The 13545-nt window shown below is 41.5% G+C and overlaps 1 protein-coding gene across 2 annotated transcripts in view; it reads left to right on the top strand.

The window, feature by feature from the left end:
- PCSK5 (proprotein convertase subtilisin/kexin type 5) overlaps positions 1-13545 on the top strand; it is an 883213-nt gene that overhangs the window by 340478 nt on the left and 529190 nt on the right. For both annotated transcript variants that reach the window (XM_075318085.1, XM_075318076.1), the window contains exon 8: positions 11536-11748. In XM_075318085.1, the coding sequence (XP_075174200.1) occupies positions 11536-11748 (213 nt within the window). The remainder of the gene's footprint in view (positions 1-11535; positions 11749-13545) is intronic.

The raw sequence follows: 13545 nt of genomic DNA on the forward strand, positions 1-13545 counted from the left end.
GCATGGCCGAGTCACAGTCCAGACCTGAATCCAATCGAGAATCTGTGGAAAGAGCTGAAAACTGTTGTTCACAAACGCTCTGCATCCAACCTCAGTCAGCTACAGCTGTTTGCAAAGGAAGAATGGGCAAGAATTTCAGTCTCTCGATGTGCAAAACTGATAGACATATGCCCCAAGCGACTTGCAGCTGTAATCACTGCAAAAGGTGGCGTTACAAAGTATTAACTTAAAGGGCTGATTAATATTGCACACCCCAATTTCCAGTTTATTATTTTTTTATAAAAGTTTAAAATATGCAGTAAATTTCGTTCAACTTCACAATTGTGTCCCACTTGTTGTTGATTCTTCACCATAACATTAAAAATTTTATCTTTATGTTCAAGCCTGAAATGTGGGAAAAGGTTGAAAAATTCAAGGGGGCCAAATACTTTCGCAAGGCACTGTATAAGGTATCAGCTAAAATTGCACAATAAATTTTATACTGCATTTTTTTCCTATTACCCTTGAGAAAAAAAGCTACCTGGTTGAAGTAACAATTTTGTGGTAAACATTTATTTTTTATTTTCATGGCTCAACATTATAAAATCTGTGAAGCCCCCAGGGGTTTTAAGTTCTCCCAAAAACATCTATATAAATTCCTTGTGGGGTCTAGTTTCCAAAATGGGGTCACATGTAGGGGAGCTTCACTGTTTAGGCACCCCAAACGTGATATGGCGTCCGCTAATGATTCCAGCCAATTTTACAGTCAAATGGCACTCCTTCCATTTCGAGCCTTTCCATGCATGCAAACAGTTGATTTCCGCCACATACGAGGTATCTGCATACTCAGGAGAAATTGCACAATACATTTTATGGTGCATTTTTTTCTTGATACCCTTGTGGAAAAAAAAGCTATCTGGTTGAAGTAACAATTTTGTGGTAAAAATGTATTTTTTTTATTTTCACAGCTCAACGTTATAAAATTCTGTAAAGCACCCAGTGGTTCAGGGTACTCACCAAACATCTTGATAAATTCCTTTAGTGCTCTAGTTTCCAAAATGGGATCACTTGTGGGGAATTTCTGCTTTTAGATACTTTAGGGGCCTTACAAATGCAACATGCTACCCGCAATCTTTTTCAGCCAGATTTGCTTTCCAAAATTCAAATATTGCGCCTTCCATTGCGAGCCCTCCCCATTGTCCAAATAGAGGTTTCTCACTACATGTGGACCATCACCACGTTATTAGAAAAGTGAGTAACAAACCATAGGGTCCACTATTTGGCATTATCTCTTGAAAAAGGGAGAAATTTGATGCTAAAGCAACTTTTTTTGTGAAAATTTTCAATATGAAGGCCTAATGTTATCAAGTTCTGTTAAGTATTTATAGGTTCAAAATACTCACTATACTCCTAGATAAAATCCTTGAGGGGGTCTAGTTTCCAAAATGGGGTCACTTGTGGGAGGTTTCTGCTGCTTAGGTACCTTAGAGGCCCAGCAAATGCAACATGGTGCCCGCAACCTATTTCAGCAAATTTTTTTTCCAAAATTCAAATATTGCTCTTTCTGTTCAGATCCCTCCCATTTGTCCAAAGAGAGGTTTCTGACCACATTTGGGGCCTCAGCTTGTTCAGAAGAATTTGGGTAACACATTTTGGGGTCCATTTTTTGTGTTATTGCTTCTAATAGTGAATAAATTGGGTCTAGAGCAACGTTTTTAGGTAAAATGATAATTTTTTTTTTTTTTCATTCCACACCGCTTTAGTTCCCATGAAGAATCTGAAGGGTTAATAAACTTCTTGGATGTGGTTTTGAGTACTTTGAAGGGTACAGTTTTTAGAATGGTGTCACTTTTGTGTATTTTCACCCAGGTCTCTAAAGTCACTTCAAATTTCATGTGGTCTCTAAAAAAATGGTTTTGTAACTTTTGTTGAAAAAATGGGAAATTACTGATGAACTTTGAACCCTTCTAACTTCCTAACGCTCAAAAATGTTGTGTCAAAAATTGCGCTGATGTAAAGTAGACATGTGGGAAAGGTTTTTTACTAACTATTTTGTGTGACATAGTTCTCTGGTTTAAGGGCATAAAAATTAAAGTTTGAAAATTGCAAAATTTTTCTCGATTTCCGACTTTTTCACAACTAAAAGCAAAAAATATTGTATTGTAAATATTTGTAATATTGTAAATTTATAACTATCCTGAACGACAATATGTCATGAAAAAACTTTGTCAAAATCACTGGGATCCGTTGAAGCGTTCCAGAGTTATAACCTGTGAAAATGACACTGGTCAGAATTACAAAATATAGCCTGGTCATGAAGTACAAAATTGGCTTCATCCTTAAGGGGTTAAGCTTTAGTAGCTTTATCATTAGTGGACTGAGGAATATGTGATCTCAAGTCTGATTCCACCCCTCTCTGTGATTTGCAGCTTCTATCTATAGAATGTATACTGAAATCCTGGTGTGGGTTACTTGCTAAAACTAAAATCTTTGATTTTGGCAGAATGGTTGCAGCCAGTAATTTAAGTGATACATCATTGGATTCAAGATTTCTTTGCCTGCATCATGCTGCTCCCAGATGAGGTAGCAAAAACCTGCTGACAGATTCCCTTTAAGGGTGGGAACAATTTTAGGTTTTTTTTTTTTACCTACACAGATGAAATTTGGGCTAAAAAGCATTTTTATAATAAGATTTCATCAAAACTGTTGTGCTTCTAAAGCCTCTTTGTATCACTGTTACAGTTAACAGTGAAATCCGTCCATGAGCATATCCGATGGCAGGGTCCAAGGACCTAAACCTTTTTTCTCATGAACAATATTCTAACCTGATTTATGACCAGTTGAAAGTTGAACTTTAGTTTAGTAAAAATTTAGCTTTGATTCTTGCTTAGGAGAATTGAATGGTCTACAAACTCTATTGTTACTGAGCTTACTGACAAATTCTCTGTTCACGTATCCTGCAGTCCGCTATATCCTTTGATACACGGAGACTTTAAAACTTATTTTAGCACAAAAACATGAATATTAGTAAAAAAAAAAATCAAAACAAAAACCAAAAACAAATGTTCGCTATCCTTTAAAGGGAACCTGTCACCACTTTTTTGCCCTATAGGCTGCGGCCACCACCACCGGGCTCTTATATACAGCATTCTAATATGCTGTATATAAGAGCCCAAGCCACTGTGAGAACATAAAAATCACTTTATAATACTTACCTGACGGTCGAGCGGTTGGCCATATGGGCGTCTCCATTGTTTGGTGCTGGCGACTCCTCTTTCAACCATCTTCGCCCTCCATCTTCTGAAGCCGCAGTGCATGACGCGTCCGACGTCATACACACTCGCCGACATTGAGCTCCTGAGCAGGCACACTTTGATCTGTCTTGAGCAGGGCAGATCAAAGTATTGTAGTGCGCCTGCGCGGGACCGGCAAGTGTGCATGACGTATACAGGCTTCAGAAAGAGGAAGAAGATGGCCGAAAGAGGAGGCACCGGCACCGGAAAACGGAGACACCCATAAGGCCCACTGCACGACCGTTAGGTACCGTATTTTTCGGATTATAAGACACACTTTTCATCTCAAAACTTTGGGAGGAAAATGAGGGATGCGTCTTAAAATCCGAATGTAGCTTACCGGGGGGTTGTGCAGAGGGGTCAAAGGAGGCAGGGAGATGCTCCGAGCAGTGCACTGTGCTGATGGCTCTGCTGGTCTGTGCGATGCTGTTCTGGATCGGGCCGCACCGCTCTGTTCTGTTTGGAGCTGCTCCGTTCTGCTCTGTGCACGGCTGCTCCATCCTGCTCGGCTGCTCTGTGCACGGCTGCTTCATCCTGCTCGGCTGCTCTGTGCATGGCTGCTCCTTCCTGCTCGGCTGCTGTGTGCACGGCTGCTCCGTCCTGCTCGGCTGCTCTGTGCACGGCTGCTCCGTCCTGCTCGGCTGCTCTGTGCACGGCTGCTCCATCCTGCTCGGCTGCTCTGTGCATGGCTGCTCCTTCCTGCTCGGCTGCTCTGTGCACGGCTGCTCCTTCCTGCTCAGCTGCTCTGTGCACGGCTGCTCCTTCCTGCTCGGCTGCTCTGTGCACGGCTGCTCCGTCCTGCTCGGTTGCTCTGTGCACGGCTGCTCCATCCTGCTCGACTGCTCTGTGCACGGCTGCTCCGTCCTGCTCGGCGCTCAGCTGGTCCATCACCAGCCCTGCACAGAGCAGAGCGGTGTCGCTGGCCCCGCACAGAGCAGAGCAACACCGGCCCCGCACAGAGCAGAGCGGCGGCGCCGACCCCGCACAGAGCAGCACCTGTGTCTCCGGCCCCGCACAGAGCAGAGCGACATCGGCCCCGCACAGAGCAGAGCGACACCAGCCCCGCACAGAGCAGAGCGACACCAGCCCCGCACAGAGCAGAGCGACACCGGCCCCGCACAGAGCAGAGCGACACCGGCCCTGCACAGAGCAGAGCGACACTGGCCCCGCTCAGAGCAGAGCGACACCGGCATCTTATAAAACGAAAAATACGGTAATTATTGTAAAGTATTTCTTTATGTTCTCACAGTGGCCTGGGCTCTTATATACAGCATGCTAGAATGCTGTATATAAGAGCCCGGTGGTGGTGGCCGCAGCTTATAGGACAAAAAAGTGTTGACAGGTTCCCTTTAAATAGTAGACCAGGCAAGAGGAATAACTTTGTCACTGTGCTCATGCTGTGTGTTAGTGCTTTTTTCTGTAACTTATACCATTGATTAACTGTTTAATCCAATATTTAGATGATATTTGAAAAGCGTTATGAAAATTAATTTAGCTATATAACTGAGTAAAATAAAATGGATATTTTAAGCAGATTATTAAACAATTTGGCATTGAATACCGGCTCATTTGCAATATAAAATCTGCTCCAGTATTTCATCCAAAGAACTGAAATAGTGTATGAATTAGTCCATGAAGACCTAAAACCACTCTTTAGCAATGGACACAACTCTTTGTCCTAAAGCGACTTGTTATATTTCCAATGGACACAGATTTTACAATAGTACTGCTGAAGTTTATCTGTTTCAGCTCTCTTCTGCTCTGCTTAAAATTCAGTTCTTGCTGACCCATTCATCTTTTCTTGAACAGATGAATTTAATATTTTTCTTTAACACAAAAAAGCTTTTCTTTTCCTTATAAATTGTGTTGGCATTGGCTGAATGAGCCAATATAAAAAACGCTTTGTTTCTTGAAAATGTTATCCACGCAACAATAAAGGTGCAGACAACAGATATATTTATATTCATTTATTTCTTTGCCAATTGGCTAAATCTGACCATGTGACCTGTCATATTCTCCTTTATATAAATTTAGCCATGATGATTTATATAGCCTGCGTTGCCCTGGAAAATGTTTGCTTCCATTTTTTTACTGTTTCAACAGTACTACTCTCAACATTTTCTGAATATAATTTAGTCAAGAGATCACATCTGTGAAGTAGAATAAAGGGATGTTTCTTAAAGGGAACCTGTCAGCAGAAATTTCCCCTAAAACCTAACAGATTCCGCCTCTGCAGCTCCTGGGCTGCATTCTAGAAAGGTCCCTGTTATTATTGTGCCCCCTTTCTGAGCAAAAAAAAGAGTTTATAAAGAGGTACCTTTTTTGGCTTCGGATTCTATAAATGTGACACGGGGGCGGGCAGCCTGATGGCCGTTAATCTGCCCCCTGGTCCTGTATGCCGCCCCCATCGCTGATTTCCATACTTTTGGACGCCGCCCACTGCTCCAGCCATCCCCGCGCATGCCCAGTGCCAGTCTCACGGGACTGAGCAGTGTGACTGCTGGTGACGTGTGCGCAGGCAAGTGATTATGGGCGGGACTGTGACTGTTATGGCTGCGACGGGGGCCATGCTGGCTGTGTAGAGCAGGGCAGTGCAAGAGTGAGATGCTCTGTCGGCGGTGCTAACTTTAAATAATGCCAGCTGGATTCGGCGCCTGCGCAGATTGAGCTCTCTGCTCAATGACAATCTGAGAGCTTCATCTGCGCACGTGCCGACTCCTGGCGGCATTATTTGAAGATCGCACCTCTGACAGAGCATCTCACCCCCACACTGCCCTGCTCCACACAGCACCACCCCAGCCAGCACAGCCCCACACCATCGACAGAGCATCTCACCTGCCTCACTACCCTGTTCCACACAGGGCCCAGGGAGGCAACACCCATCTGACCAGACCGCCCCCCAGGTGCATATAAAAAAAGCTGGTTTTTACGTTATACAGATCGGCCTAGGCTCTTATATGCAGCATTCTGGAACATGTACTTTGTTCATGGGAAAACTCCTTTAAGGCCCCCATATGTATTAGATGAAAGTTGTTCAAACCTGTGGATTTTGGCAGGATTTGTTGACCCCCCCCCTGTATGTGGAGGCCTCCCAAATTTCACCAGACAGATTATGTGGAAGGATAGAAGGTTTGGGCAATTGAAATGTCACTGCCAAATCTTTTGTTTTCAAGAGAGATAACCCCGACACCTTTCTGATCACTCTTTTCTCCACTTTACCCACTGAAAACATATCAACACTAAACCAAGTCTAGTGTTTGGGGAGAAGGGAGAGATGGCTGTATGCTGAGCTAAAGTTTAATTAGTACCTACCGTATTTTTCGTTTTATAAGACGCACCGGATTATAGATGTACCCCAAATATAGAGATAAAAAAGGTAAAAAAAAATATGAGGTCTATCTTATACTCCGGTGGTGTCTTACCGTAATCGGGCGACAGCAGTGGTAGAGAGGGGGTCACAGGAGGGAGGGGCGGTGCTGGAGCAGGGCAATGCTGGCTGCAGTGTGGGCTGCTGTGCTGGCTGCTGTGCTTGCTGCTGTGCTTGCTGCTGTGCTGGCTGCTGTGTGGCTGGCTGCTGTGCTGGCTGCTGTGTGGCCGGCTGCTGTGCTGGCTGCTGTGTGGCCGACTGCTGTGTTGCTGGCTGCTGTGCGGCCGGCTGCTGTGCTGGCTGCTGTGTGGCCGGCTGCTTTGCTAGCTGCTGTGTGGCTAGCTGCTGTGCTGGCAGCTGTGTGGTCTGCCATGCTGGCTGCGACGGGGGCCATGCTGGCTGTGTAGAGCAGGGCAGTGCAAGAGTGAGATGCTCTGTCGGCGGTGCTAACTTTAAATAATGCCAGCTGGATTCGGCGCCTGCACAGATTGAGCTCTCTGCTCAATGACAATCTGAGAGCTTCATCTGCGCACGTGCCGACTCCTGGCGGCATTATTTGAAGATCGCACCTCTGACAGAGCATCTCACCCCCACACTGCCCTGCTCCACACAGCACCACCCCAGCCAGCACAGCCCCACACCATCGACAGAGCATCTCACCTGCCTCACTACCCTGTTCCACACAGGGCCCAGGGAGAAAGTGCATCTTATAATCCGAAAAATACGGTATATCATGTTTATGTTCAGCTTTACAATAACCAGAACCTCAGTGATCACCTGATTGCCAAGATAGCTTCAATCTCCTTTAAAGTCAGTAAGCAAAGCTTGAATCACCAATTTTAAAAAATAATTTGTTCTTTAATTTGTTTTTAACTCCAACATCAACAATTTCATATTCGATAAGGCTAATAGCTGAATGGAAAATCCTAAATTAACTGATACATGATCTGCATCATTTATTCATTAAAAATAAAAAATCTCTTTTCTATCAATCACAAAAAATATTCTCTGGGACACAGAATGACTTGTGTGCCATATTTTTTTTAATAATTCCAATTATGTTTAATGAACTACTGATACCTATATCTTTTATTGCCTTTGGAAAAAAGGCAAAAATGCAAAACAATCCAGTGCTCATGACCATAATAAATCATGTTCCGAGTCTTTGATCATAAAGTATTGTGCAGTAAAAGTAAGACAAACATAACAATGATTAACCACTAGAACCCGGCATAAATATTTATACTGTTACGTGGTTGTGCACCTGGATCACTAGTGTTCTCCCCTAACATGGACTGTAGTCTCAGTCTGGCATTCCAAAAAAATATATATTTCATCAGTAGATTTAACAGTTCCTAGAATTCATTCAGTTAGCACACTTAGTACATAGGCATATCTTAGTGAAAAGATTTCCTCAAGATAAAACATTAAAAACTACTAATTAATGCATAGATTCCTTGTCACTTCCTTTGGAAGCTCTGTTGTGCCATCTTTGTATTTGACCCAACATTGACTTAACATTTTATTTATCATTTATACATGTCTTCCTTTATTATGGGTGATTATCTTTTGACATGAACATTTTTAGTTAAGTAACTTAATATTTAAAGTAAGATACAAAGTAAGTTTAGCCATAAGCAAGTCAAAATAACAATTTTTGTCAATGCAGGCTAGTAGAATTGAGTCGTTTTTACTAAATTTTCCCAAACCAAATTGATTCAACTAATAAACCTTTAATTGCAAAATGATTTCTTTAATTCTGAAAAATTGATAGTTGAAAATTTTCTCAGTACTAAAGAATATTTTAAGTAAAACTATAGTGTGTATTAGCAGTTGGAGTTTTCCCTTCTTCAGAGCAAAAAGGGAATATGCAACCAAGGCAGCCACTTCTAGCATGTTACATTTCACAGATCTGTCCATCCATTTGAAGAAAAGTCTAGTGATGAGCGAGCACCACCATGTTTCGGTGCTTGGTACTCATAACGAGCAGTTGTTTGCTCGGATGGGAGCAACTCAAGCAACTGAGTATAATGGAAGTCAATGGGTGACTCGAGCATTATTCCAGGAAATGTTCTGGAAAAATGCTCAAGTTCCCCATTGACTTCCATTATTTTCAAGTCGCACCCAACCAATCGTCCAACTACTCGTTGCGAGCACCGAGCACCCAGACATGGTACTGCTCGCTCATCACTAGAAGAGTCATTTGATTTTGGATTTTCAATGCTGCACAGGGGCTTGAATTATGCTTTCAATTAATTATTTCTTGTGTTAGTCCCCAGATTTATCTTGTGGCCAAGACAAGGAATTAATAAAAAAAAAAGATGATTTTAAGATCTATTACTGTCCTGGTGATAGAGACGTGCTGCCACATAAATTATTGTTTAAAGAACAATTAAATGCCAGATATAGGAAACATATATAGTATACTAATGCCCTATGCTATACTTGCGCAAATTTTGCCACTTAAGATTTGTCTTTAAGGTATGGTCACACTGGGTGTTTTGACGTAGATTTTGGGTGGATTCTGTTCCAAATTCAGTATAAAAAATTACTTCAAATACTCTTTTTATTTGTTCTAGATATTTTTTCAGTGTGATAAATAAAGCAATCTGTCATTTCTAGGGGCTTTTCTGCCTGAAAATAAAAAAAAATCTTAAAAAAACCCTTATTTTTTAAGCATTTTCTTTGTTTGCCACTTGCTTTCCTTACTATGGAGATGTTGTATGGTCTGTGAAAAGGGGAAGTTCTGTACACATGTACCCCACTAAGTGGGATAGAAGAGGGTGGATATCATATGTTGCCCATCCTATTTTGGTTTTCATTGACTCCCATTTGTTGCTCCAAGATGGTATATACTGTACATCTATGACCATAAAAGTTTCATGTTTAGCCAAATATGACAGTGATCTAATTGATTGAAAGACATAGACTGTCTATGTGTTCAGGTCTCTAAACTGAATCTGTCAGCATGATCCTATTCCAGCATAAAACTCCATTGTTTTTTTCAGCACTAAAGCAGTACTTTAAACCCAAGTCCCCAGCTCCTAGTCTTAGGGCGGCTTTGCATGTTGCGACATCGCACGTGCGATGTCGGTGGGGTCAAATCGTAAGTGACACACATCCAGCGTCACTTTCGACATCGTACTGTGTAAATGCTAGATGATACGATGAACGAGCGCAAAAACGTCGTTATCGTATCATCGTTGCATTCACCGACATTTCCATAATGCCGGTGCCGCGACAGGTACGATGTTGTTCCTCATTCCTGCGGCAGCACACATCGCTGTGTATGAAGTCGCAGGAGCGAGGAACATCTCCTTCCCTGCCGCCGGCGGCTATGCGGAAGGACGGAGGTGGGCGGGATGTTTACATCCTGCTCATCTCCGTCCCTCCACTGCTATTGGCCGCCTGCAGTGTGACGTCGCTATGACGCCGCACGACCCGCCCCCTTAGGAAGGAGGCAGGTCGCCAGCCAGAGCGACGGTCACAGGGCAGGTGAGTGCATGTGAAGCCGGCGTAGCGATAATTTTCGCTACGCTAGCTATCACATGATATCGTACCTGCGATGGGGGCGGAGACTATCGCGTGCGACATCGCAGCATCGGCTTGTGATGTCGCAACGTGCAAAGTCCGCCTTACACTCACTCTCCGGCGTCTTCAGTTGTTTTCAACATTACTACAATCCCACAGTGTCATCTTGTGCCCAAAACTTCTGACTGGTCAGACGTTACATCACAAGTTCTCAATACAAGTCTATGGGAGCCAGAATGAGACTCTCATAGAGATGTATTGAGTTGTGACCTTTAGCACTCTCCAAGAAACACTAGAGCTGCTAGCAGGTCATAAAGTACCAGAAATCAACCGGAGCAATGCCAAAAACAGATGAAGATGCCGGAAGGTGAGTATAAGACGGGGGAAGGGGACTTAGATCTAAAGCACCACTTCAGCAGTGAAATTAAAAAAAATAAATCTGGAGCCATGCTTTAAGGAATTTGTTTCTACATTACTTAAAAAAGATATTTTATTCCATATACAAATTAAGGTGAAGTGCTCTGGTCATGATCAAAGCACTTCCCAAGCCTCTGCCTCCCTTGCCCCATTCACTTAGTGCCACCTTCTTTGCTTGACTGTCAGCCCAGTGATTGTGTAGTCAAGTCAGAGAGCCAAGCAGAAAAATGGGCGCTAGGTGGAGGAATAGAGCTCGTGAAGTAGAGGCTCATGAAGGGCTCCAATCACGCCCAGAGCACTTCAACCTCATTTGCGTATGAAATAAAATATCCTTTTATCAGTAATGGATATGCATGCCCATGGGCATGTTTGTGGGAAATGTGGCTTATGCTGACAGACTCCCTTTAACACAGTCTTATTAATGGTAAAGAATTCCACTATGTTGTAGTCAATTAAAGAGTTAATCACTGAGATATTAAAACCTCCAATTTTGCTATTGGCTCCTTTCTCTTTCATTCATTTTCAGATCTCAATATCCTGTTTAGATAATCTCTTCTGTTTTCTGCACATCAGTGGATTTCAGCAGCTGGCTTCAGATAAATAGCTGAGCATTAACAGTTCACAAATCATTCATGCATCCGCTTTTGTTTGCCGTGAGCTAAGGATGATATAAAAGAAAACAATTCAATGTCCATAAAAAGTTTAAACGTACAGTATATATTGAAATTGTATCACAACCCATAGTGGAATGTCTGTCAAACCAAATTTTGATGTATGTAAATGCCGTCTCATATTAACAGCTGACTGCTTCACTTTACCTTCAACATTTCCAAAAAGAAATAAAATGCGAGTTATGAATTCTACAAATTATAAAGATATTATAGATATCATACATATATATGACTATTTTCTGCAGTCCTTTAATTTTTGCTGCTTTTCTCTTTTCAGGGAAGGAGAGGCTATGGCTCCATTTTTGTCTGGGCATCTGGCAATGGTGGTAGAAGTCGAGATCACTGCTCATGCGATGGATATACTAATAGTATCTATACGATCTCAATAAGCAGTACGACGGAAAGTGGCAAGAAGCCATGGTATCTAGAAGAATGTGCCTCAACATTGGCTACAACGTATAGCAGCGGAGAATCATACGACAGAAAAGTGGTATGTCATTTCTTCTTTATAGGTGTCTTTATGTGACTACGAGAAATCTGTAAAGGATGAAATAACCAATACGCTGCAGTTGTATGAAGGTGGTTTACCAACGCGTTTCGAAGTCCTTTATACACTTTTATATACATTTATACAGTTTCTACGTATTGGCTATTTCATCATTTGAGCAGCACAGAGGCAACCACATCACCATTCTTTTTCCTTTTGGATTTCTCTCAGCCTTATGTCCCGTAGTATCTGCAGCAGCTAGTTCTAGGCTTTATTCAGCGCTGTGTGATACACAACCACACAAAGTGAGCGACCATCTCACTTAAATATCAACATTTATTTCCCACGTAAGACCCTATTTGTGCTCATTTGTTCACAGTTTGTCCATTTAGATGACTACATGGAGCCTTGTTTTTCTCAGTACAATCTTGATAATTAGCATGGTGGCTTATGTGATCGGTATTATCATGTTGTACAGCTTTGGTATTAACAGTCACTCCATCACATTACATCAGCAGAAGTTCTATTGTAAAGCACACACATTTTATGGTGGAAGTGTAACTAATGTTAGTCTTCTACTCGAACTCTACTTCAACTTTTCTAATACAACCTATTGTTATTGCTATTGGGAATTACTCTTGTTCATGAAACCGAACAGTGGCAGTCTTTTACTTGTTAATATACCATGATGGTGATAGTAGTTCACTTTTAGAGGTGCAAGTGGGACCAGTGGTAGAATAGTACCCTAGAGTATTAGGTTTTACTCCTTTGCATAATGCCGTATACTTCTCTATTGGAAATAACTGGTTACATTTGAAAAGATATTAAGAAAGAACAGAGCAATGACATGATAGCCAGACTCCGTATGGTGTTTCTGTTATATTTGTAAAAATAGTTTTAGGGCTGCTTCTTTCCGATTTTGTTCCCAAAGCAATTTGTGGCAGCGTGGTGCCTCAGTGCTTATCACCGTTGGTTTACAGCACTGGGGTTCTTGGTTTCATATTCAACTAAGAAAATCTACAAATAATTTTGTGTTTGCTTAAGTTTCCTATGAGGTCCTCCCACACTCCAAAAGACATACTGATAGGGAATTTAGATTGTGAGCCCCGATGGGGACAGTGTTGATGTCTATAAAGTTCTTATCCAATTTGACACAACTTTTTTAAAGGCATTTATTTTACCAGAAAATAAGTCCAAATATTTTTATGACTGACGGAATATTATTTACGTCAAATAAATTCATCTAATTTCGTATCGGGGGGTGGAATAAAAGACTTGGCTACAAAATATCATGTTATGTTGCCGTAATTGTTGTTTACTCTTTTGAAAAATCTTTAACGTTATACACAAACATGCCGTTTTGGTTTCAGTATGTAGACCACAGCCTGAAGTGGGTGCAGTAGAAAGAAGTACATTTGGTTTCTTTATCCGCTCCTGTCTATTGCTTGAAAAATGATGTAGTAGTGAAAATCCACATACATATATCCAGCCTACGTGTATTACACATTGCAGTTACAAGTTCTGTGGAGTAATCAACATATCTAATTGATTATAGCATTAATAATAATAAATGTACTTACTCTCATTTTTTAAATTAAATGATGTGGTTATATTTTAGTTTATTATAATAAACATTACAATCATCAATAAGGAAGGATATTCCTTCTTGATGAATTATTATGTGATCAATATATTTATTCATCACCTAATAATTCCTTATTGATAAATCAATATATTGATTTATATTTATTTTTAGGTGATCAATATATTTCCTTTAGGAGGTGTTTTAGAAAATAGCTA

The sequence above is a fragment of the Anomaloglossus baeobatrachus genome, chromosome 1, assembly GCF_048569485.1.
Source record: "Anomaloglossus baeobatrachus isolate aAnoBae1 chromosome 1, aAnoBae1.hap1, whole genome shotgun sequence".
Lineage (NCBI taxonomy): Eukaryota > Metazoa > Chordata > Amphibia > Anura > Aromobatidae > Anomaloglossus > Anomaloglossus baeobatrachus.